The sequence below is a fragment of the Cynocephalus volans genome, chromosome 1 (assembly GCF_027409185.1).
Source record: "Cynocephalus volans isolate mCynVol1 chromosome 1, mCynVol1.pri, whole genome shotgun sequence".
NCBI lineage: Eukaryota > Metazoa > Chordata > Mammalia > Dermoptera > Cynocephalidae > Cynocephalus > Cynocephalus volans.
This window is the reverse complement of record NC_084460.1, coordinates 118,123,143-118,150,104: the sequence shown is the minus strand read 5'-3', so window position 1 is coordinate 118,150,104 and position 26,962 is coordinate 118,123,143. Positions and strand designations below refer to the sequence as shown.

The following is a 26,962-nucleotide window of genomic DNA, read 5'->3' as shown; positions in this document are numbered from 1 at the left end:
CAAATGGGGACTTTCCACTTCAACCAATCAAGTATTTTCTTCGACTTGAACACCCTATAGATTTCCCTTCACCCCCCCTCGGTGGACCCCTGAACCACTTGTGGTTTAGCACTGTCCAATGTATGAATCACTGTCTGCTCAAGCAAATTCTTTAAAATTTTAATGTGCCTAAGTTTATCATTTAACATCAGGTATACGTGGCCAGAGTTAAGAACCACTGGCTTGAGAAAGAGTCACTAACACACTAACACAAGTGTGTAAAAGAAAATACAAAGATTATCATAATATCTCACTCTACCAATAATTCTGAAACATTAGCTCTAGGACTTTATGCAAAGCACGTAAGACCAAGGGATGCACTGATCTATTCTCAAGTCTGTAATAAATGTACTGTATTCCTTAGCCCCCACCCATATCCAGAAATCGGTGACATCTGTGGTTCTCAGTCATCTCCTCTCCCTCATACCTACTCTTTTACCCACCCACTTGCCCCCTCCAGGAGATGTAGCCCATGAAAAACCACTTGCCATTCTCAATGGAGTGTGCTGTGCTTCTAAACCCAATAATACTCTCTGCATTGTTCCAAGAAGGATCTACTTGTAAATACCAATTTCAAAAAACTTAAGGCTTCTAAGCCAAACACAAAATTCCAGACACAGTACATACCTCTTTTCACAAAGTAGATAATAAATAAACACATAAATAGAACGCAACCATTTTCTTAGAGACTTGGATGAAGACATAGAAATTCTGTTCTTCAAATTTGGGTGTGGCCCAGTGTGAGAGGGAGAGGGACTACTTTGGGCCAAGAGACCAGCGGATAGCTCCCATTCATGAGAAAGCGAATGTGGTGTTTGTCAGGAGCTTTAAAAGCAGGGAAACACGTTTTGGAGCCAGATAGATCTAGCTATGAATCCCAGTTCTTGCCATGCTAGACAAGGTAGTTAACCTCTGTGGCCTGTTCTCTCCTCCATAATAGCTATAATTATACCTACTTTACGTGGCTGCTATTGGCTTAAAAGAGATAATACATGTAAAGTACCTAGCATAATAACTGTCCCTTGTCTGATAGCTGGCCGATCAGTCAGTGATGCCTTTTATATCCAGGATTTATTCCAACATCATACTTTACTATCAGAAACTGTTACAGGAGTGGATATGACACAGGAGGTGGGAGGACGGTCCAGGTTGCGGCTCTCCTCCTGTTGCTACTCTCTCCCTCCCCCTCTCTTCTTTCTCAAGGCGGTGGCAGGTGGTTCCCAAATCCACATATGAGTGTGTGGATGCTGCATCTCCTCTACCCAGATGATGACAGCACGTGAGACCCAATAGCCTGGGTCTGTCCCTCTGCTGGTTTGGGTCCCAGCCCATATGTGATGGTTCCATTTCCTCCTATTTATCCACCTCTCTGACCCAGCATTGAGAAACTCCCCTGAACTCCTCCACACTCGGATGGACTTGGTTAAAAGAAGTCAAGATCCCAGGAAGTATGTTAATGGGAATCATGGAATGTTGAATCAAGCAGGGACCCCAAAAATCCTTTGGCAGGTTTCTAACATTTTTCTGTGCCATGGACCCCTTTGGCAGTTGGGCAAAAAAAAAAAAAAAAAAAAAAAAAAATCCATAAATACATAAAATAAGATACAGGATCACAAAGGAATTCAATTATATTGAAATATAATTCTATCCAACTTCCCATGGGGATCCATGGATTCTAGATTATAAACACTTGATAGCCAAATCTCTCACTCAAATCTTGGGAAACTCTCTAAGCTTTCAGCTAAGGAAATGAAGAAGCCAGCACAAGAGCCTTATCTCTCTATTTCTGGACCTGTGCTCTTTCTACCAATTTATTATTTTAAAAAATTAAGCAAAACAAAGCAGAAATCTTGCTGCATCATTTTGAAAAGTCCTGAATTTTGTCTATGTGAGAAAGTGGGGAGGTAGACCTGCTGGCTCTCTGTGGATTCATAAGAACCGACCCCTGCTTTATACAGGATTACAAAACTGGACAAAGATTATTTCCTAGTAAACATCTGGAAAAGCTTAAGGTCACAATAACTCCACTGAGGATTCAGCCAGTGCTCTGGTAACTGGTTGCAGATGTCCCAGCTCCTGGGATTTGATGGCTGGCAGTGTTAAATTGTGGACAGAATGGATGGATTCAATTCCCTGGCTTTTAGGTGACTTTGTCAAGGAGTCTGGAACACTAATCTGAGCCCCCAATGCTTCTTAGGAATTAGTGAGCAGTTGGTGTCACCTGCACTTTGCTGAGAAGGGTGGCAGGTATTTACCGTGAGAGCATTAACCCCTGGCCAGTCTCCTAGCTGACCCCTTTCACCCCTTTCTCTCCCTGATGGGGCAATAGTATGGATTTAGATCAGGGTTTAAATTTTCACGTCACCACTTTAGAAATGTTGCATGACTACTTCCCCTCCTCTCAGTTTTTTCATCTCTCTAATGGGGATAGTAGTAATACAGGCCTTTCAGGGAATGGAAACGGTTATAACTAATATATAGAAAGCACCTACACAGGACCTGATGTGTAGTATTCTGTGGTTAGGAGCTATTCTAATTAGTTCTAGGTTGAACCCTGCACCTTCCCCACTATGTCCCTTATTGAATAAAACTGCTGTTAAGGCAGGTATAATTAGCTGAGTGGATGTGTTCAGAGAGGCCCATCCACCGTTATCAGAACAAACCTGTTTAGTTTCTACAACACAGGTCAGCAAGATAAGTGACTTGACTACTGTCACATGAAGAAAAAATCCTGCCTCTTCTTACCATTAAATCTACATAGCTCCCTGCATCTGGGGGCCTACTCTCTGCCTTCCCTCTTGTTTCTGAAGACACAGAGCCCTTGCTCCTCTCAGAAGCCGGAGCTTCCACCTGTGCCCTGGGTCCCATCCTCTCTCTCCTACCAGGGTGACTTTTGCATCTCCACCACTTTCTCCTGGATCGTCCCCCTGTGCATGCTCTGAACATCTCCCTTAACCTCCATGACTCCTTTCAGCTAATAACTAATTTCTCTACCTTCCTTCAAATTTAAAGAGTGTTGCTGTCTTCTTCTCCTCAACTCACTAAATTGGGCTTCTTTCCCCACTATGCCACAGAGACTGATGCTGTCAAGGTCACCAATGACCTCCAAGTTGCTAAGTCCAGTGGTCACTTCTTTGTTCATATCTTCTTTGACCTAACAGCAAAAGTTGATTATTCCCTCCTCCTTGAAACATTTTGGCTCTGTGATAGCCCATACTCCTCTTTTCCTTCTGACCCTTTATTGGCTCCTTCTCTGCTCAATCTCTAAAGGCTTCAGGGTACTAGGGATCTGTCCTGGGCATCCTTTTTGTCTATGTCTGTTTGCTCTCCTTTGGTGACCCCATCCAGACTCAGGGCTTTGAAGACCATCTATGCTCTGGTGACTCCTAAATCTCTACCTCCAGCCCTGACTTTTTCCCAAAATTTGACTTGAATATCCAACTACCTTCATAATGTTTTCACTTGGATATCTAAAAGGCAACTCAAACTTAATTTATCCGTAAGGAACTCAGATTTTTCTCCCACACTTCCTCCTTCCTCAGGCTTCCCAGTTTTAGTAATTGACATGATCATCCAATTCATTGTTCCACCTATAAATCTAGGAATCAGTCTTGGCTCACATCTTTCCTCATTTCCCACGTGCAATCCATCAGCAAGTCTTGTCCACCTTATCTCCAAAGCATATTCCAAATTCATCCACTTCTCTCCATTTTCATTACAATCACTCTAATCCAAACCACCGTCATCTGAATGACTGCAATAGCTTCTCAGCTTACTCCTCTGTAAACCATTCTACAATCCATTCTTGACAGGGCAGCCTGAATAGTCTTGTCATGCTCTTGCTTAAAACTCCCCAATGGCTTCTCATTGTACTTGAAATAAAATCCAAATTCCTCAAAGCAAGACATAATATGGTTTCTGCCTACCTCTCCACATTCATTTCATCCTCACCTTCTCTACTCCAGCCACACTGGTCTTTCTGTCCCTTGAAAACATAAAGTATGTTCCCACCGTAGGACACTTGCACTGGCTGTTCTTACTCAGATGCTCTTCCCCTTGATTCTTAAATGACTGGTTCCTTTTCACCATTCACATCTCAGCTGAAAGGTCAGTACTCAAAGAGGTCCTTCCTAACCACCAGACTGAAGTAGCCACCCTTCACTCCCCGTCACATCACTCAAGTCTTTTATAGATATTTCCTATCTATCTGTCTGACTCTCTTCTGGAAAGTAAGTGCCATGAGAGCTGGGACATTATCTTTCTTTTTCACCACTTCACCGGTAGAACTTAGAACAGTGCCTTGTTGTTTGTGTGTGTGTGTGTGTGTGTGTGTGTGTGTGTGTGTGTGTGTGTGTGTGTGTGTGTGTGTGTGTGTGTGTGTGTGTGTGATGTGTTGATATATGTTGTTGAATGAGTAAATAAATATATATATGAATTAGTAACAGAGCTAGGACCAGAGCCCAGGCCTCCTGCCTTGCAGTTCAGTGTTCTTTCCTGTGTGCCATATCAAGTTGCTATTTTCACCAGTTTTATTGCTTTCTTCTTGTTTACCAGATGCTTGGCACCATTCAACCCTCAACTGGTTCCAGTTCCTAGTGATAAAGGAAATAGCCGCAAGGAGTCAGGAAAGAGGACAACCAAATAATTCATGAAGTATCTTAATCCCTTCAAGTACTGAGAATTAAACATTCTATTATTCATTCAATCATTCATGCAATAACATTTAGCAAACACTTGTTATGTGCTAGGCATTATGCAAGGAACCAGGGATAAAAAGATAAACCTACTCTGACGCATCTGATGGTCTCCAGAAGGAGATGGGGCATTAAGATAATGCCTACCACAGTGTCCTGAGCTGAGGACAGAGTAACATGTGCTCTGGAAACACAAAGTAGAGAGTGAGGGAGGCACATGGGGTGGGTGAGAATCTAGGAGGATGCGTGGAAGAGTGGGATATTTGAGCTGAGTCTTAAAGAGTGAATATGCATTATAGAAACCTCTAAGACTGGGTTTTCACATGAAAGGTGCAGTTATGTTTCCCTTTTATTTTAACTGACAAAAAGAAAAACCACTTTAGAAGGGCCTACAGGATGATCCTATCAGTTGAAAGAAGCACTTATTAAGAAATAAGAGATTATTATGAAATAAAGAAAGTGTTTATTGGGGAAACTTTTTTTCCCCTAAGAGATGGGATACTCCTCTATTTCTTGGCAGAAATAGTCCACCAAAATAATTTCATCTTGGTTTTGGATCCACATTCCGACTAGCCACAAAAAAATAAAAAATAATAATAATAACAATTTCACCTTCCCTGCGGGTCTTATAGTGAAACCACTGAAGCAATCACCTATGATGAAAGAGTACCCAACCAGAGAATGATTTTCTTATAAAACCACAAACCATCTCCTTAAAGAAATGCACTGTCAGGAAAAAGCAAGGTTTTGCAGCAGGCAAGAGATGAGGTAGATTTATGTGTATTGATATAGAGAGATACATTGTTACATGAAAGAATGAAAGTTTCAGAAGATTGTTGCTGTTATTATGTCAGAGTCTGTATAAAAAGACCTAGAAGAATAAAAATAAACATAACAATGGTTATCTCTGAGGTATGGAATTTGAAGCACTTACATTTTCTGAGTCCTACATTTTGGTACTATTTTAATTGTTTAGGAAAAACATGTATTGTTTTGGAATTTAAAAATAAAGATGGGTTTAGAACATAGGCCTGATTTGTTTTATGATGCTTAAGAACTTCTGATTGGCTTTACATTTCAGAATCATGTAAAGAGAGGATTTCACTAAATTATATCATTTGTCAACATTTACAAAAGCAAAAAACTGAGACCTAGAAAGACAATGTGATTTTTCTCATGCTATGACTCCTAGACTACTACCTTCAGCTCCACAGTTATTGATTCAATGCTAAGGGATAAAATACACAGATATATTGAACTCCAACTTACACATTTGAAAACTTAAGCAAGATTGCCTTGTGGGAAACTGCAACTGTTTAGAGTAGAAGGAAATAGTCTTTTTATGAAGTTGAAGAGAGGCTACTTGAATATTTCTTCAATGACAGGCAATTCTTGGTGTCAAATGTGATTCAGGAAGAAAAAACACAAACTTACAGGCTAGTACTTTCCCAGGAAAACAACTGAAATAGAAATCTCTTGAATATTAGCCCTAATCCCTTTTGTATGTCTTAGAATACTCATTAAATTCTTTGGATAGCATTTATGAGCATTTATTGAGCACTTATTGTGTGCTCTAGCCACTGGGAGTACAGTAGTGAGTCAATGAGACATTCATGGAAGAGGAGGAAACACAATATGAAAGAAAATATATAAATAAAGGATATAATTTTAGGTAAAGATATAATAAGGATATAATGAAGTAGGTAAAGTGACAGTGACAAGAGTGCTATTTTTGAAAGATTGGGAAGACTTTTTAAGGAAAAGTGACATTCGAACAGGGACATGGAGTGAAGAAGGGAGCCACACAGTGTTCTGAGGGGAGAGCATAACAGGGGTACTGCAAGAACCAGTGCCCTGAGAAGGAGTAGGAATTTCTTATTTTTCAGAAAAGGTAAAGAACATCCTAAAGAAAGAGATTTCGGTGTTCCGTATGTTAAGAATTCACTGCTGTTGCTGTTGTTGTTTTAATGTTTATAAGGCCTAATGCTGTAAATTTCTTTCTATTGCTTACAAGTTTGTGATACTGTTTTATCTATGTACCACTAAAAATTCCTGCTGCCTATCTCAAAGGCCTAGAATCGCATTCACAAGAGTCAAAGTTTTTCATTCCATAAGGAGAAATGAGGCTGGATCAAAAGTGCCCCTGGGTTTAAATCTGCATCCCACTCCCCCTACTCCAGGCAGTAGCAGGCGGCCTAGAATATGTAGCAGGGAGGGTCACAAAGGGTACAAAGAGAGGAGCTACAGAAGACATCTTCGGTGTTCTGAACTTTCAGTGCTGTGGGACTGTGAGTGTACCTGACTGCATCTCAGGCCCTTCCCATAAAGTTATATAGTAACTAGAAGAAAGGTAGTTAGAACAATAGATAGGAACAATCTGCTGACTAAAAAGAAGGAATGATTGTAAGAAAATAATCATTTTCAGAAATGACTTACCTGAGAGTGTTTTAACTGATTCAGGCCCAGCCCAAAAGTTGTTTGACTGGTCCAGCCCATTCCCAGAGGGTCTCTGAACAGACAGAGCTCTCCTTGAGATGGTATTTAGTTACTAGTCCCCATTGTTTTTTTCATTCCCTGGTGTTTCTTCTTTCACGGGGCTTTAGCAGGCCTTTTTTGTGGGCTTGTTCTGAGCCCTCAGACAAAGAAATTTCTTACAAGGGGGTAATAAATTGGGGTAATTTTAGGCCTCATCCAGGAAGATCGTGCACCCCGTAGTACTATCAGCCAATGAGGATCTGGGGGGAGGGACCTGTACACTAGGGAATAAATTGCTTGCTACAGTCCTTTTCCATGTGCTTGCCCTTCAGATACCCAAATCTTATAAGGCTGTAATTAAAGTCTTGCTTCACTGTATCTCAGGTCTCTGTGTCTATCCTTTGGCATTGGATGGGTGAGGGCATTTCTTACAATGATTAAGTACCTGTGTGGTGGTAAGCCAGTCTGGCCACCTGCATCAATATTTGAGGCTAGTAATGTTATGCTTGTTTACGAACTGCCTGTGTAAACCTGAGCTCAGTCATTAGACAGTGTGCAGAAAGCTTATCACACACATTTGGATTGCTGTCTACTCGACCCTTTACTCCATAAGTAAGTTACCCTGTAATAAATCTCTTTGCTTTATTGCATGGAATGGCCTATTTTATTGTTTGGCCTCAAGATACCTTACCAGTTAGGTGGACGATCTGCCCTTGGTCCACCTTCAGATACTGCCCCAACTGTTACAGAACTGGTATCTCCCCTATACATGCAGCTCTGGTGGAGACAGAAACGACAGTGTCTACTTACAATGGGGAGATTGAGGCTCAGAAAAGTGGGGCCTTGCCCAGGTTCATGTGGAAAGCCCATTCAGATTCCTAATCCTTGCTGTATTATCCAAACCGCATTCCAGGCTGGGGCCAAATGGGGTCCAGTCCATGTTCCATTTCAGGAAATGGAATTGTTGATTTTTCATTTACACACAAATGAAAAATAAATCCCAGATGTTTGAAAACATTGCAACACATCTTGCTGGAACTTAAAAGTGACTGAAAAAAATTAAATTAGGAAATCCACATAGCAAAAAAGATGTTTTGAATGAAAATGCACTTTGTCTTTCTCTCACACACATACAAACAATATTTCATTGTTTTTCTCTAAGGAGCCAGCTGTAAAGGAAACTGGGGGAAGGGGATGGATACAACATCTCATTTTTGTGTTTCATACAGAGCTAAGCTTTTAGGCAAGCCTTCCTGAACTGTAGGGGGTGTGGCATGCATGAAAATTAAATGACCCGATGAAGCTTATAAAATAGCTTGGGAGAAGCCAGTTCACCAAGACAGGCATCTCAAATTGGATGACTTTGCATGTGGAAACTGCCTTCATCTTAAAAAAAGGTACGTACTATAGTTTTAATTTTCATTTATGATAATTAATGTTTAAAATAGAGACAGTGTTGGCTTTCAACTAAAAATAATAACCGCCACTGATCGAGGGCTTATGCCGTTAGCTTTAGGACGTGGTCTCCTTTTTCCTCAAACAAACTTTTAAAGTAGATATTATTAGTGTTATTTTTCAAGTGAGAAAACTGAGGTTCAGGCACACTAAGCAGCATGCCTAAGATGAGACCAAACCTGATGCTGACTCATTCCAAAGTCTTCTGCTTGCACTATGCGCTCGCCTTGCTAAATGAGATGGTAAGAAGAATTTCCATGCACCAGTACTGCACTAGATGAATTTCCAAGGAGTTACCCAACTGTGCATTACAGTAAAATTAACTGAAAACTGGAATTAATTGTGTGAATAAAAAATGCATTTAACAATATGGCACAAAAATATTTTCTTCACAAGGTATGTCAACACAGGTCACTTCCAAATGAGGTGTGAAAATTGAGTGCATAGCACACTTAAAATACTGAGGCTGGGGCTTCTCTATGGGGAAGCTCAATGACTGTGAGTAGCACCCTTTTAAATGCTCATATCTGCAGTCAGTGCCTGGCCCAGGGTGGACGCACTGTAACCTTAGTGAAATTACTTTTAAATTTTTTAATATTCAGTTAAAAATAATATTTAAATTATATTTATTTTGAAAAGTATTTAAACTCCTCATTGGGACAATCTTCCCATTGGTATCAAAAGAAGATGAAAAAGTATGTGTCCGGAGCAATAATCAGCCAAAATGTATATCGACAAAATAAAATTAAAAAAAAAAAAAAAAAAAGTATGTGTCCATATTTTACCCAAGGTCATAAGCATATGTTAATGACATGCTCAACAAGTGTTGGGTGAACCAAAATGGAAGGGGCATTGAAAAAATATTATGGACGCTCTCCTCCCTTTCTCTCACAAGGATTTTTAAATGTAGGAATAAAACTACTATGACAAAAAGGCATCTTTGGAAGAGATGCAATCAAGGAGAATTAGCCTTGTTCTGAAATCCTCCTACAGAGCTAAAGAATATGTTTCAGCCCACATAGAAAGTTTTGGAATAAGACATTTGTCAGAGTAAGCTGTGGAACTGACTTTTGATATAACTGTCACATGATGAAGCGAGAATCGTCACGTCACAGAGGCAGATGCTTACCAAAAGGCATCCACAGTAGGGTACAGGAGGAAATGTGGTCCAGGGTGCTGTAGCCAGGAGAGCTGCAGGTGGGGCCCACTCCCAGCTCTCTGCTGCCTCTGGGCCTCAGCTTCCCCATCTGTACACCTGATGGGGAGAGGGTGGATAAACGACATCAAAGGACCTATCCAGTTTTAGGGACCTTGTAGAATGTGCATAACATCTAGCCATCTTTTGAAGTTGGATCCTCTGGGTAAGGCTTTTAGCTTGGGCCTTCTAAGTGGAGCTCCAGAAGTTCTAAGAATCCCTTGAAAATGGATGCAATTTTTTATGGGTTTAGGCTGGATTTCTACAAATTTATCATCCTCTAAAAGGTTACAAGACAGGTATTGTTTACATTGTGGTAGGAAATAATGGGAAATGGACTAAGGAAGGTGGGCCCACTGCAGACTTGCTCAAGCATACCTCAGCAACCACTCCCTTCCCACCAACCCCAGATGGTAGCTTTCACTCATTACATAACTGCTCTTTTGAAAACTAGGCAATGAAACCTCCAGAAGAAAAGCTATTGATTATTAAAGGCTATTTGGAGGAGAGAGATTCATAATAAAGGGTTATAATTATTCCTGTTATGACACATCCTTTTAAATGCTCAGATCTGAGAACACTTTGCTTGCACTGCATCAGTCATCTTCATTGCAGGGAGAAAGGCGAAGGACTAGAAATAGCTCATGAGCAGCCACAGGCAAGGAGTCACAAGGCAGGCAGCAGCCAGAGAGCACGTCAGGCTAAGGAGCAGGGAGGAGCACGGGACGCCCCTGGCCTGCAAAGGACACTGCAGCCTCCCTCCCCCAGCCCACTGACCCTCTCAAAGCCAGCTCTGCTGCCACAGGACCCTTGTGGTTGAAATGCTTGCTGCACAGTTATACATCAGCCAACAGCTCTGCTCTGGTTAAATGCACATCATCTGTGACAAATACCCCCGACAGAATGTCAAAAAAAAAAGAAAGAAAAGAAAAGGAAAGAAATTAGGGAAACACAATAATTTGTTTCTGCTTTTCATAACAACAATAACTAGCATTCATTGAGCATTTACTCTGTCAGACACTGCTCTAAGTGCTCTCTACATATTATCTCATTTAATTCTTACAAAAACACATGAGGTAGGCATGATTAATGTTCCACTTAACAGACAAAGAAACTAAGACATAAATGAGGCACCATTATACTTAGTATGTGGCAGAGCCGGAATTCGAACCCGAGCAAGGTAACCTGGAGTCCCCAGCTGGCTGCTCCCTGCTGAGGTTGGTAGAACAGCCCAGCAAGATGAAGGTGGGGTGGGGGGGTGGGGGAAAGGGCAGGGAGGTGTTTCACTTTATGAGTCTCAAAGGACCCGGAATGTTGTGCATGGTTTTGTTTTTGTTTTGGGCTTTCCTTTCATAGTTTGCTTGAAGGCTTTTATCTCCCCCTTTGCCTATTGCCCCTCCTCATTGTTTCTGTTCATTAAACAAGTATCTACTGAGCCTGACACTTCGAAGTCCTGCGGGTGATTCAGAGGAGAGTCAGACCCAGAGAATGCATAATTGGGTCGGGAATGGGGTGCAAAATCAATCCAACGAACTCTAGAAACAGACAGAAGGTGCTCCAAAAGAGGTACAATGGCTCTGAGGAAGAAGGCCTCACAGCCAGTGGTGCTGACAATCAAGTGTCCCTGCAGGATGAGGGGTGGACTGCCTGCAGAGGGACCAGCCTGCGCAGGAATCTTTCTCTGTGATTGTCTGTCCTCAGGGGCCTCAGAACGACTGCAGCTGCTTTCTTTCCCCAACTCCAGGTTCCCTCCACAGCCACCCAGCCTCAAGATGGTGACGATGCTGTTGCTGCTTTCTGCGCTGGCCGGCCTCTTCGGGGCAGCAGAGGGACAAGCATTCCATCTTGGGAAGTGCCCGACTCCTCCCGTGCAGGAGAATTTTGACGTGAATAAGGTGCGGTAACAGGTTAAACTCCTGTTGGTGTTGTTATCTGCTGTTTGCATAAGCACCCTACACGGTTCTGCTTTATTATTCCGCTTTCCTCTCCACAGCAAGCCCTGGGACAGCTACTTACCTTATTTTGGGTTTCTCCAAAGCAGACTCTAAAGCAAGGACTGGGGGTAGAGAGTTCTGGACAGATGACCCCGGGAAGCAGGGGTGAGCTCGTGGGAAAGTGAGGTGGAGAAGGCAGAGGAGCAGCAAAGGGTGCGCTCCCAGGCAGTTACTCTGTGAACAACGGTTCAATCCTGCTGGGGATCCTCTGAGGAAATGTGTAGACTGCACACCTCATACAGTCCCACTGACAGATGCCAGCGGGCCACGGGAGCTCCCATGCATGGCACTGGCCAAGCCCTCTGGCAGAGGAGGAGAGACACAGGGTCTCAGGTGGGAAGCTGGCAGTGTGAATGGGAATTATCCACCGTGGCTGAGGTGAACTCCGGGGTGAGCTGAGGGCATATGGATGGGTGGGGGCATTGACAGTAGCTGCTACGGTACTATTATCCCTGTTCTACAGATAGAGAAGCTGTATGTCCTACCCGGGTCACACAGCTAGTAGTGCAAGTAGGATTCAAAACTAGGCTTCCCAACATTGCAGGGCACACAAGGGTTACTCTAACAGGACCTAGGAAAGGCCGGAACTCCTCAAGGGGCTTTCTGGTTACCTGCACTGAAAAGAGATCAGTATAACCAACTTCCCCATAAATAGTCTTTCTTCCTGGGATGTGGAATGGGGCTGGAGGGAAGGAAGTGAGGAAGCAGCAAAAAGAGGTAGCTGCTGAATGATATGGCTTAGAGGCTCCCACCTGCTAACTCATGCCTGGAATCTCACCCTTAAGATATCCCCTCCTTAGCAGAAAGTTTTGATTTTTTTAAGGAAGCAACCCACTTGGTATAAGTAACATTAAAGCTGTTATCAGTCACTCACACCTCAGTGTGAATGAGCGTTGGGGCCTCTGAGGGGATGAGTTAGGTGGAGGCGTGAGGGAAGAGAGCTTGAAGCCTGAGGGGGAAATAGCACCTTCAAAGGGACTGGGAGAGCTCACAAGTGAGGGAGGAAGCAGAGATATAGTACACTGAAGTCTGCATTGACTTTCCCCACCTGCCTTTAGTCGGGGAACTGTGGTGGACCACAAGGAGCTTTCCAGAAAAGAGCCAGCAAATTTGAGTTACATTTTAGGTTGGTTTTTTTTTTTTTTGACAAAAATCCCAAGATACTTTGGAAATTATAATTGATCTGTATTTACAAAATTCCTTAGAGAATTAAAGCAGGATTTAAAAAATAATAGCTTTATTGATATATAATTTATATATCATATAATTCACTTGTTTAAAATTACCTTTCACTTTCAATGGTTTGTAGTATATACATAAAGTTATGCAACCATCACCACAATCATTTTTAGAACATTTTCATTATCCCCAAAAGAAATCCCATACCTATTAACAGTCACTCTCCATTTCTCCCCAACTCTTCCAGCCCCAGGCAACCAACAGTCTACTTTCTGTCTCTTTGAAAGTGCCTATTCTGGACATTCCATAGAAATGAAATCATACAGTAATATAAGGGTCCAACTTCATTATTTTGATATGGATATCCAGTTGTCCCAGAACCATTTTTTGAAAAGACTGTTCTTCCCCTTATCAAATAGTTTTTACCTCCTTGTCATAAATCAGTTAACTGTATATGTGAGGGTTTTTTCTGGACTCTCGATTCTATTCTATTGATATTTATGTTTATATTTATGCCAATACTACACAATCTTGATTACTATAGCTTTGTATTAAGTTTTGAAATCAGAACATATGAGTCCTCCAACTCTGTTCTTCTGGCTATTCTCTGTCCCTTGCATTTTCATATGAATTTTAGGGATCAACATGCCAATTTCTTCAAAGAAGCTAGGTGGAATTTTGATAGACTGCATTAAATCTGAAGATCAATTTGGGAAGTATTGCCATATTGACAATATCCAGTCTTCTAATTCATGAACATAGGATATCTTTCCATTTACTTAGGTCTTTTGTAATTTCTTTCAACAATATTTTGTAGTTTTCACAATGTAAGTTTTACATTTGTTTGGTTAAATTTATTACTAAATGTTTTATTCTTTTTATGGTATTGTAAATGATATTTTCTTAATTTCATTTGCAGATTGTTCATTGCAAGTATAGAAATACATTTGATTTTTATACATTGATTTGTATCTTTTAACCTTACTGAACTCATTAGACCTAATAGATTTTTTTTTCCTTGTATATTTCTTAGGATTTTCTATATGTCATCTCTAAATAGTGATAGTTTTACATCTTCCTTTCTAGGATTCTTTTAAAACATTGAATTGAATTCACCTTATGTACATAGAGAAACTGAGACCTGAAAGATTAAATAGGACTTCACAAAAATAATATGAGATCTTGAGGAAGCATAACATGAAAATCACTCTCCCTCCTCAGTTTCCTCTTTTCTAGAAAATCCTGCTTCCTCAGTTTTAACTGTGGAGCACTAAAGTCACTTTAACAATAATAGAACTATTTTAAATGCACTGTAAAAAAAAATGGAGCTTTTTCTGAGGATGTTTATGAAACCAGTTGACCTTTAACCGTATTCTTTGGTGCTTTAAATGAATGTTAAGTTCAGTGGTTTTAATTGAAAATTGTGCTTTAGTAAAATGAGTGGGAAATTTATGGTCATAAATGTGGGTGTGTATTTGAGCAGAAAGCCATGTGACTGAAGCAATACTGCCACCTGTATGTAATATGCTCTCATTTCAAGTTCTAACTTTTTGAAAGTGAGTGCATCTCTTTAATTTTGTTTTGTTTAGTAATGCACTTTTAAATTTCTAAAATAATGAATATTGAATTAACATTTTGACTAGGTCAATATGAGGGTATTTCAAAAAGTTTATGGAAAGATTCGTATTTTTTAATTATTTTTTTCACAGACTCATATACTTGTATGGTTTGAAATTCTAAAGGTGCAAAAGAGCATACAAGGAAAAGTTTCTCTCCCACGCCTGTACTTCTGTTTCTCTCCCCAGTAGTAACCAGTAAAAAACAGTTAAAAACAGCTTATTGTGTATCTTTGTGGAGATAATGTACACATATAAACAAAAACATATGTAACAGTGGGAGGCAGAATAATGGCTTCCAAAGATGCTCACACCCTAATCGCTGAAACCTGTGAATATGTTACTTTGCATGGAAAAAGGGATTTTGCAGATGTGATTAAAGTTATGGACTTTGAAATGACCACATTAGCCTGCATTGTCCAGGTGGGCCAAATCTAATCACATAAATCCTTAGAAGCAGAGACTCTTTCCCAGCTGTGGCCAAAGAGTGATGTTTGACGATGCAATGAGTCAGAGAGATGCATTGTGAGGAGGCTTTGACCTGCTTTTGCTGGCTTTGAAAATGGAGGAAAGGGGTCCCAAGCCAAGGAATGCAGGTGACCTCTAGACCTGGAAAAGGCAAGAAAATGGATTCTCCCCTAGCGCCTCTAGATGGGAACAAAGCCAACACCTTGATTTTAGCCAATGAGACTAGTGTCAGACTTCTTCTGACTTACAGAACTGTAAGATAATCTGTCTTAAATTTGCAGTAATTTGTTAAGGCAGCAATAGAAAACCAATATAATAAGCTTTTCCCCAATTTTTACACAAAAGGTAGTTTAATATATACACTATTTAGTACCTGGCTCTTTTTTCATTAAATATATCTTAAAGATAATTGCATATCACTCTTTCAAAAGGGGATATATAACATTCCGTTGTATGGACACACCATCATCTACCCAGCCCCCTACCAATGTTCACTTAGGCTGTTTCCTGCCTTTTATTACAAACAGTACTGCAATGAATAACCTTATATATACATCATTTCTTATATCAGGAGGATGCATTACTAGAAGTGAAACTGCTGGGCCAAAGAGTATATGCATTTTTAGTTTTGCTAGCTATTGACAAACTGCCCTCCACAGCGTTTATAAACTGGCACAGTCTCCATGCAAGGCGTATATGAGAGCACGTGAGTGCCTGCTCCCCTTGCCCTCACCACATAGTGACAGCTTTCTTTTTTTTTTTTTTTTTTTTTCATGGTCAATGTGACAACGTTATTTATGGTTAAGTATAGCTTAAACAATAGAAACTAGTAACATCATTTAAATTAACAACGTGGCATTCCAAAGTACAACTGTGAAAAGCCAAATTGATGAAACTGTGATCATTATCTAATCCAAAATATAACCTCTCCTTAACTGATTTAAGCAAGAGTTGCATTCTTATGATTAAAGTTTCCACCAACAAACAGCTTGCCCTTAGCAAACTTTTTTTTTACGTTTTTCCCTACAACAATTCTTTCAACATCTTTTAACAACAATCAGTATGTGAAATAATCAAAGTGCATAATCCCATCCCTGAACAGTGATTAGAATTGATTAGATGGGCTTTTCCCATGTGATCTGTAGACTGTTGTCTCCTAATTGAGGGCTTTTGCCCCATACATGCATTACATAAAAGCTCTATTCTAAAAATCAAATGAGAATCAATATTTCTAACCTTCTACAGTTTTATATACAGAGGTTTTTTTTTTTTAATTTTATTTTGTCGATATACATTGTAGCTGATTATTGCTCCCCATCACCAAAACCTCCCTCCCTTCTCCCTCCCCCCCTCCCCCCCAACAATGTCCTTTCTGTTTGCTTGTTGTATCAACTTCAAATAATTGTGGTTGTTATATCTTCTTCCCCCCCCCCCCCGGTTTGTGTGTGTGTGTGTGTGTGTGTGTATGTGTGTGTGTGAATTTATATATTAATTTTTAGCTCCCTCCAATAAGTGAGAACATGTGGTATTTCTCTTTCTGTGCCTGACTTGTTTCACTTAATATAATTCTCTCAAGGTCCATCCATGTTGTTGCAAATGGCAGTATTTCATTCGTTTTTATAGCTGAGTAGTATTCCATTGTGTAGATGTACCACATTTTCCGTATCCACTCATCTGATGATGGGCATTTGGGCTGGTTCCAACTCTTGGCTATTGTAAAGAGTGCTGCGATGAACATTGGGGAACAGGTATAACTTCGACTTGATGATTTCCATTCCTCTGGGTATATTCCCAACAGTGGGATGGCTGGGTCGTATGGTAGATCTATTTGCAATTGTTTAAGGAACCTCCATACCATTTTCCATAGAGGCTGCACCATTTTGCAGTCCCACCAACAATGTATGAGAGTTCCTTTTTCTCCGCAGCCTCGCCAGCATTTATCGTTCATAGTCTTTTGGATTTTAGCCATCCTAACTGGGGTTAGATGGTATCTCAATGTGGTTTTGATTTGCATTTCCCGGATGCTGAGTGATGTTGAGCATTTTTTCATATGTCTGTTGGCCATTTGGATATCTTCCTTAGAGAAATGCCTACTTAGCTCTTTTGCCCATTTTTTAATTGGGTTGCTTGTTTTCTTCTTGTAAAGTTGTTTGAGTTCCTTATATATTCTGGATATTAATCCTTTGTCAGATGTATATTTTGCAAATATTTTCTCCCACTCTGTTGGTTGTCTTTTAACTCTTTTAATTGTTTCTTTTGCTGTGCAGAAGCTTTTTAGTTTGATATAATCCCATTTGTTTATTTTTCCTTTGGTTGCCCGTGCTTTTGGGGTCGTATTCATGAAGTCTGTGCCCAGTCCTATTTCCTGAAGTGTTTCTCCTATGTTTTCTTTAAGAAGTTTTATTGTCTCAGGGTGTATATTTAAATCCTTAATCCATTTTGAGTTGATTTTAGTATACGGTGAGAGGTATGGATCTAGTTTCATTTTCCTGCATATCAGTGACAGCTTTCTTTAATGCTGACCCTGTACCCCTGAAGTTATGGACGGAAGTTCAACCAGCTCTGGAGTCCTAGCTCTTTACTGCAAACATAGCTGAACCTGCACAAAATTCAAAGATGCCTGTCGAATCATAAAATGTTTGAGATGAAAGGTACTTTACATCATCCCCTTCTTTTATAGAGTCTAGAATTTCACAGGAATTTTGGCTGGAGAGGACACTGAGAGCATATCTAAATAAAGAGCACTCTGGGAATCTAATGTAGCATTCAACAGTGCCCATATATCCGATTCCTTTATTCTCACTTGAATCAATATCTTATGCAGTTGCCATTGGGAACAATACAGCTCATTTTGCCTGGTTTCCTCAGGAAAGAGCTCTGCTTTTGAAAGACAACAATGGGGAAGAGTTTGCAGGTCCCAGAGAGCCACAGGGATTTGCTGTGCTTGTTGTTTTCTTTGCAGTATCTTGGAAGATGGTATGAAATTGAGAAGATCCCAGTGAGCTTTGAGAAAGGAAGCTGCATCCAAGCCAACTACTCGCTAATGGAAAATGGAAACATCAAAGTGATAAACAAGGAGATGAGGTGAGTGGCTGTGCACATCGGAGCGCAAGGCCTGCGGAATGCTGTCCCGGAGTGACTGGCTATTTGTGCAGTCCAGTTTGGGAAGGATGAACCCTGCTGGGTCTGGACTGCCTGCTCACAGCAGGAGCTGACTGGCAAGGACTAGAATTCACTCGTTTCCACTTGCTGAGCACTTGTAGTGTATACCAGACCCTGAGAGGCACTGGGGACTCAACAACAACCCAAAATGACAGGGTTCCTGCCCTTATTGCCAAATAGATTTTATGGTAGCAAAGGACATTGGGGTCCATCTTGTTTGACCTCCAGACCAAGAGAGAAGCCGCATCTATACTATCTGCTGACACAGGGCATCCAGCTTTGCTTGAATCCTTCCAGGAACTGGGAACTCCTCACCTTCCCTAACAGCTTATCCCATTTCCAGGCAGCTGTATGTGTTAGAAAACTCCTTTCCTTATTACACAAGAATCAAATACATATATATTCACACTCTAAGTTATGTAAATGGGATATCCTACAAAAGTGTATATTTCTATTACTGAGGTCTTCTAACATTGATATTTGATGCCAAAATTTACATTTTGGAAAGCAAACAAACATAAGAATCCCAGGAAGAACTCCTTCCTACCCATCCTCCATCAACAAAGATAACAGCAACAACAATTAAGATTTATTAAGCATTTCCTATGTGCAAGACACTATTCTATATATGTGTGTGTACACATGAATGTACGTATATGTATGTACATACATGTAAACTAATATGTACTCTTTTAATCCCCACAACAACCCTGAGTTAGATACTATTATTAACCCCATTTTTATGGATGAGGAAACTGAGGTACAGAGAGGTAAAGTAACTTGCCCAAGGGTCACACAGCTTATAAGTGATGAAGCTGAGATTCAAATCCAGAAAGAAGTGAAATGGGAAAGAGAACAGAAGAAAAATGAAAGAAAGGAGACAAATGAAAGAAAGGCTGGGAATGAAGGTTGTTCTTCCCGCTCCCCACAGGATTTGAGAACTGTGTTCAATTCCAAGAAAACAGCTACAGCCCAGCCTGGAAGATCCTAGGCTTTCTGTGGCCGTCCCATCATCCGCTAACCTTCCCGTGAGCCAAAACCCAGTGGATTGACTCCTTGGTCCTGCATAAACCAGAGAAACAAAGAGAGGATCTTGAGGGCCTCTAAAGAAAAATCCAATTTATTTCAGAGCCCTGGGGAAGAGCTGCAGGAATTAAGATACAGATGCCCAGAAGATCTCACAGGAATTTTATGGGCCCCAAAATTGCAAGGACCTCATTTCAGATATTTTGTCCCATTCTAAGACCAAATGTCATACAATGACACAGATCTCAAAATCCATGAGATTCCTGCATCTCTCCTTTGAAGTTGGCCAGGAGTCCTCTTTAAATGTATATTTGGTATTAAGTTGATCTGCGTCTAGGGTTACACCTGTTTAAGACACAAGAGCACATGCAAAAAAGTTTGTTAGTCCAGGAAAATGGTATAGTTTCTCCTTCCAGGAGTATTGCAGAATGGGCAGAAGGCACAGCAGGGAGTCTGAGCAGGAGAATACTCTTAGCCAACGTCAGAGAATCTGGGGACAAAATAGCTGGCACAGGACTGGGAGCTGAAGGGTTCGGTTTTGGACTTAGGCTACCTGGTTTCAAATCCTGATTCTGCCACTTATTATGTGATCTTAGGTTAGTTATGATAATTCTCTAGGCCTCAGTTTCCTCATCTGTAAAATGGCAATAATAATAGAACCTACCTCCACAGGGCTGTTAGAGCATTAAGTGAGGCTTGGCATGTATTAATCATTTAATAAATATTATTTGTTATTGTTAATCTGCTGCTACCCTTGAAAATACAAATGCATTTTCCCCATGAACACATTGTAAGTTTATGATTAGAGACTGGTGTTTTGAAAACTGTTCTGGAGTAAAACATAAATGATGGTGAGAAGAGGAAGAGTCTGTTGGGAAGAGACTGGTTTGTTGCTGTTACTATATACAGGAGAAACCATACAATCTTCCTGAACTAACAAACCTGTTGTCTTCCCCAGCTGTCTGAGTTCCAGGTGAGAGAGCAGGGCACAGCCTCCAGCCTACATGGAGATAAACAGACAACGTAGCTGGGAACATCAGAGTTCATTTCCCGACTTCTCTTACTTGTTGCTTATTGGTTGGTTTCCAGGACGTTCGTCACCACTAACCATAGCCATAACCTGCTGGCTTTCTAACACATACTACTGTTCTAACTTTAGTTTGCCTGCCTCCCTTGAGGACTGATGGACAGGCAACTCCTCTGTCAGCTTCCTAGGAAGAGCTCCCTGATGCCTGAGCACCCTCCCTTCAGTGTCTCCATCCCCAGGCCTTTCCCCTCCCCCAAGGTTCATGAGGTCATTGGCAGTTATCCAGAAATAGGGCCGGGTCTCCTCAAAAGAGTGAAAGCATTTCATCCAATCTAACATCATCACTTTTAAGATGCACCGCTATTTCATACACCACTAAGAAAGAAATGATACTGCCAATTGCAAGTTGTCAGGTGGCATCAAGTTTAAGATGCACATTTCTTCACATTTAATGTCTCTGAGATCTGGGCATTCCTGAAAATCACTGAGATAAGTTACCTGCCTGCTTTTACCTGGCATGTGTCAAAATCTTCTACACTCACTTGCTGAACTGGAAGGGGTCTCAGAGCTCAGGCCTCTTGATGGGACAGACGATGTCACATGATGTCACTGAGGCCCAAAGAAGGGAAAAGCTTGCAGATCTCCAGACTTCCTGCTTTGCATTATTTTCAGCAATCAAGTTGGTCCTTATTTGTTCCTTTGGCCTTTTCCTATTTTTAAAGAAGTGAATCTTCTTTGTGTGTTGAGTTGTTTTGTTCATTTCCCCTTCTCATTTAGTCCTTCTCTCTCTGGAGCCTAAGAGCAAGAAATGGCCTTTCAGACCATTGCAGATAGTCCAGAAAACAGTGCTGAAGTGCGAGGGCCTAACATATTCTCCAGTCCTAGAGCATTTCAGTTGTTGCTTCTTATCACCCCACCGCTGTCTTCCTCTGCTTGGTCTCAGAGACAGTCACAAAGGAAAGGGCAGGGGCTGGAACTAGGGTCTAGCCTGCCTTTGAGAGCCTCTCTCACCAGAAATCATAGTCCTGAGTGTCATAAATCTTGCCTTTCATTGATTTTTGGCTTTCAATGAGTTGTTTCTTTTCTTTCTTTCCTTTTTTTTACTCATTGCAGAGCTGATGGAACCGTGAATCAAATTGAAGGTGAAGCCACCCAGGATAACCTCACAGAGCCGGCCAAGTTGGCAGTCAAGTTCTTCTGGTGTAAGTATCCACTTCTCTCAGAAGGTTTCAGGGACAGGAGTCTTGGATTGGAGCACTCCTGTCACATCTGAGTGTCATCTATAATGACTCAATATGGAATTACTTGCTGAGTGCCTACTACATGCCATGCACTGGAGATGCAATGATGAGCAGGACAGAGCTGGCTCTTTTACTTGTGGAGCATACATGCAGTGGATACTGATGAGCAACCAGGAGATTTACTGTAAAACTACAGTCAGTGTTTCAATAGGTGAAGCACAAATAGGAGAACATAGGGCATGAGCAGTAGGAGACCCAATGCAGACTTGTTTCTCAGAGAAAACTGAGGCCCCCCAAATTAGTAGATTTTATCAGAACTAGCATGTGCAAAATCTTGGAGGCAAAAGATGACAAGACTGAAGACAAGTTTGAGTCTTGGCTCTGCCACTTTCCAGTCGCATTGTTGAGGACCCTGAGAGATTTAATCACAGGCATTTGCCCTCTGAGTTCTGAGCTTTCTGAGGGATGGACACAGGCAACAGAGACAGCACTAAATGTTAGTTTTATTGCTGAAGTGGATGCACTAGGGAATTCAGTTCAGAACCATGAGGCTTCCTAATGCTGAAAGTGCTTGGGAGCCCCTCTCCCCACCCACAGGGCAGACACCGAACTCACCAGCTGCAAGAGAAATCACTACCCTTCCCCATCCTGCCGCCTCTCCACCCCACACCCGTCAGAGCCCTAGAGCGGGGCAGAGAGGACGTTCTTATTTTATAAACCAAGAAAGGAATGCTGGGAGAAGAAAACAGTTTTTCCCACTCATGACTATGGGCAACTAAGTTCACATACACAAAGCAGGGATAGCTGCCCAGCATTGTGAAGATAAACTAGATAACACACGCTCTGTAAACTGTAAAGGGCTTTTATGCATTAGTTTCTCTTATTTCTACAAAGGAAGTTGAAGTGCACAAGGACTGACCGTAGGCAGTGACTGAACTAATTAGAGGTAGAGGTAGAGTTGGGACTTAAACCTTAACCTAGGTTTCCAAACTCTCAATTGAGTAGCTTTCTCATAAACAGGTCAGGAATGGGGGTGGAAGTGAAGGTTAAATATTATGTGCACAATCTTCATAACAAAGCCTGGGACAGGAGCTAAGACAGAGGTGGGAGCTGTTGGCTGAGGAGGCTGAGAAGGGAGAGATTTATACTGGTTGGAAGAATTAGATGTTTGCATTGGGCCTATAGGTTGTATGAGAGATTGTGGAAAAGGGTGTTCCAAGCGGAGGGGATGACATAGGAGGTGGCTTGGATTAAGAAGCCTAGAACGTGCAAGGGCACACAGAGTGTGGGATAAGGTTAGGGAGAGCCTTGGAAGCCATGTTAGAGAGTTTGAAGTTTCTTCCATAAGCAATGGGAGACTGTCGAAGTTTCCTAATAGAGAGAAATATGGAAGTTTTCTGTACTAAGAGGAAATATCTGGGTAAATTTATTCTTGAGAGCTAGACCCTGTGAGAGGAAAACAGAATGTTCACTCCTGGGTGTGTGCAGGTGGGACATGATGCTGCTGGTAAGAGAGATGGGAGACATATTTTTCCAAAATCACTCAGGGATGAAGAGTTCTCAGTCCAACTGGGAATACAGCACACAGCTGAAATTCACAGATAGCAGACTATGAAGACTATAACTCTCTCTTTCTGGGTGAGTGAGAAAGACAGGCAGGGATCAACAGTGCTGGAAAGGAAAGTCAGAAACAGCACACAGTCCAGGCTCCCATCCAGACTTCTTCCAAGTGTTCTTCTGTTTTCGTATTTATAAACAAACCCAGAGGCAGGAAGGATCTTGGTGGGTGGTAATCTCGGCCAGCACTCTTCTGTTGTCCTGATAACCAGCTAGGTCCTTGACATCCAGCCAAGCTCTTACCACTCAGACACTGCTTTCTTTGTCCAACAGCTTCTCAGGTCATTCACAAGCTCTGAGTTCTGGTTTTGACTTGGCAAACAGAAGTTATTTTTGAGTGGAGGAGATGGGATGCTTGACCGCATAGGTGTCCAAGTCTTGTGCTTATGGGGTCAGCACACAGGTTTTTCCTATTTGGGTCCATCTTTCACTTAACTTGAACAAGCTGGGCTATGAGTTTTCCTTGGCTTGGACCTTGGCTGTGGAGATCAAGTTTACAGAGGAAGTTTCTAGATCCAGATGGAGAGGGTAAATCCTCTATCTCTCCTCTCAAGGACCCCTTTATTCTTGGGCTTTTGATATTTTACAGATGTCGATCAATGTATCTTTAAAGGCACTTTGTGAAAAAAAAGCTTACAACCTGTTACCAACTGGCTTACCATATTCTTAAGAATGGAAGGATTTTCAAAGAACATACCGAAAGGACACACACACAAACACACACACATGCATACACACACAAATTAGCTTCTGCCTCCTCCCTTAGGCAGGTTTTAGAGGAAATTGGATGGTACAGGCGTGGAAAGTTAGAGGGCCCCTGACCTTATATTCTTGACTCCAGTTAGCCTCCATGTACATTGGTGTTAAGTACAACCTGTCAGTCCAGGAGGTCCAGCCAAACTCCTCAGTTATCCCAGGAGACCACCTGCTACCAGGGAGGAGGACCATAAAAATGGTTCTTAACTCTGGCCTCACATTGACATCACTGGGGAGTTTTTAAAAGTACAAACCACCTCCAGATCATGATCTCAGGAAGGGTGGGGGAAAGTGGGCTTAGCTTCCTTCTAAGCCCCCCTATGACCTCCATATGAAACCAGAGTTAAGAACCACTGATTTAGAAGAAATAGGATTCCAGAGTCTGGCCTCCATAGTCCTAGAGAAGAAGTTTCCCTCGCCTTGGTCCCTCCTAATGCTGCCTTTCTTTGGTTATCAGTGATGCCATCAGCACCGTACTGGGTCCTGGCCACCGACTATGAGAACTATGCCCTTGTGTACTCCTGTACTACGATCGTCTGGCTTTTTCACTTGGATTATGTTTGGATCTTGGGAAGAAACCCTTATCTCCCTCCAGAAACAGTGACCCATCTAAAAGATATCCTGACTTCCAACAACATCGATGTGGAGAAAATGACGATCACAGATCAGGTGAACTGCCCCAAGTCCCATTAACAAGGCTCTAAAGGGAGGCTGCATCCAGTCCATGTCACTTTTGCTTTGCTTTCCCCCCACCCCACCCCACTCCACCCCATCGCACTCCTCATAAAGACAAACGAACCTGCCATGACAAACCATTGCAAATACCAGAAGGGAAGTTTGACGGCAGAAGCCAATGGAGGGAACTCAAGGAAAGTTGGTCCAAACATGCCCCACCCTGCTACCTTGCCAGCCTAAAAATAAACTTGTTTCTGACCTGCTCACAGTAAATTATGAATTGGATTAATTATTGTGGGGCTTTAATTATAAACTTATGCTTAGAAATCCTTAAGCAGTTATGTTGGGATAAACAAGCACTGAACTGTCCTAGTTTAAAGATAACATTCCTATTTCCAGAAGGGGAAGGCTGATGGCAAAGGCATATTCTGGGTGGCTGGAATTCAGGTGCCCCCGTTCTGCAGTAGACACTTCTTTGGGGGGAATTATCCTGGGGGTTTTGAGTTTCTGTTGGGAAGTGTCCTTGAAGCTTTTACTTTCTCATCAGGAGGTTTTCAGAGTCAGGCTGAAGAACAAGACCATCTTGGAGTCTGTGCAAGTAAGAAGAGAATCTATGGGGGAGAAGACATGGGGATTTTTTTTGTAGTTAAGAAAACATATTTTTTTTTGTCTTCCATTCAACTAATATTTAATGAGGCCCAACTGCATTCCAGGCATTGAAAAATATGGAATCCCTGTCCTCCCGCAGCAGCTCATAGTCTGGTGAGGGAGATAAACAAAGATGAAATTATAATCCAAGGTGGAGTGCAAAGGTAGAGGCATGTGGAAGGGGTGCTGTGGGAAGAAGAGAAGGAAAGTGGGAAGTCACAGCAAAGCAGAGACAAGAGTACGTCATAAATCCTCACATACCCATCATCAGCTCCAACAATCATCGACATTTCACCAATTTTGCTTCAGCTATCCCCCAGCACCCCCAATTTTTTCCCTAGAGTGTTCTGAAGCAAATCTCAGGTATCACATCCTATTACTTTGCCCGTAGCAACCTAAGTATAAATATCTCACAAATACAAATTCTTTTTGAACAACAACAAAATTGGAAGGTTATATTTTATGTCCTGAAGGTGCTCAGAGAATGTAATCTCTATAAAATTTAAAGAGTATTTTACATATAAAATCAAGGACTAAAAGTGAACAGAGAAAATGAAAGCAAATAATGTGTTAGAGTGGTAGAATTGTGGAATTTTTTTTCCGTTTTGATTTTTGCTACTTCTGTTTGTAGTGAAGGCCCTACAACTTTAGACCCTAAAACCTCCTCCTAGTTCAACCTGACACTGGTAAGTCTAGTGCCAAGCCCCACATAAACAGGCCTCTTCTTCCAACAACTAGCTCAGATATTGAGACCTTTCTGTACTATTCTCCTATCCCACCACATTCATAAAAAATCTGAGATAATGTCATAATTTGTGAATATAGGATGTGTTGTAGTTTAAAACTTCTCTATTAAAGCAATCTTTATTTACTACCAACAAGTTCCTCTATACCACTGCTAGGAAACGTGAAGGGAGATATCAGGTAATTTAGAAAGTTTTTATTTTCATAGTTGTCTAACCATTGTTTTTATTTTATAATAGGTTGCCAAAAAAAAAGCAAGCATTTTCACTTTGATAATTATTAAAAACTATTAAAATTTTTAATATTTCTTAAATATGGTCAACTTTTATGCTAAAATCATTTTGACTAAATATGACATTATAATAGACTCGAGAGTTACATAATGTTTTCCAGCAGAATAAGGTGATCCAAACTATTTGGAAAGGCTAAGGAGCAGTGTGGTGGGAAACATGGGAATGGGACCCACTAAGTTAGCCCCATGCTCCAGCAGCTCTCTCTAAGGACTCCTCCAGGTCAAACTTTTATAGTGTTATGGCTTTGTACATGAATAATAAAGCAAAATTTTGCTGAGAAGGAAGGAGTACCTGGACCTTTTTAAAGGATAATATACCACAAGCTTATTTATAAGACCAACCCTTTACACTTTTTGTATTTCTTCTAAACCCTATCAATGTATAAATTATTTTGATATATATATTTTTCCATGGAGATACATATATTTTACTCATGTTACATGTTATGTTTTATAAATGCATTAGAAATATTACATCATATTATCTTGAGTTTTCCTAGTCTGCTGATTAAAATATAAATATACCAACCTTATGTCAACTCTTCAGCTCTTCAGTACACCCAGGGACTCAGGGGAGCAATAGCTCATTGAATTATAAAATGACTCTCTCAGTGAATAAGGGGACTTGAGACAAGAGCTATCAGGGGCTGGAGCTCAAT

At 41.1% G+C, this 26,962-nt stretch overlaps 1 protein-coding gene across 3 annotated transcripts; it reads left to right on the top strand.

Moving 5' to 3' along the window:
• The first annotated feature begins 8,532 nt into the window (after window positions 1-8,532).
• Window positions 8,533-24,892, top strand: APOD (apolipoprotein D). Of its 3 annotated transcripts, none has more exons than XM_063115479.1 (5): window positions 8,533-8,605; window positions 11,603-11,753; window positions 18,078-18,199; window positions 21,444-21,532; window positions 24,402-24,892. In XM_063115479.1, exons 2-5 carry the CDS (start codon window positions 11,631-11,633, stop codon window positions 24,635-24,637), a joined length of 570 nt encoding a protein of 189 aa, XP_062971549.1. In that variant the 5' UTR covers window positions 8,533-8,605; window positions 11,603-11,630; the 3' UTR covers window positions 24,638-24,892. The 3 variants fall into 3 exon arrangements, with proteins under 3 accessions (XP_062971549.1, XP_062971547.1, XP_062971554.1); XM_063115477.1 differs by having other exon boundaries at window positions 8,535-8,605; window positions 11,560-11,753; XM_063115484.1 differs by having other exon boundaries at window positions 8,559-8,605; window positions 11,616-11,753.
• Window positions 24,893-26,962: the final 2,070 nt, after the last annotated feature.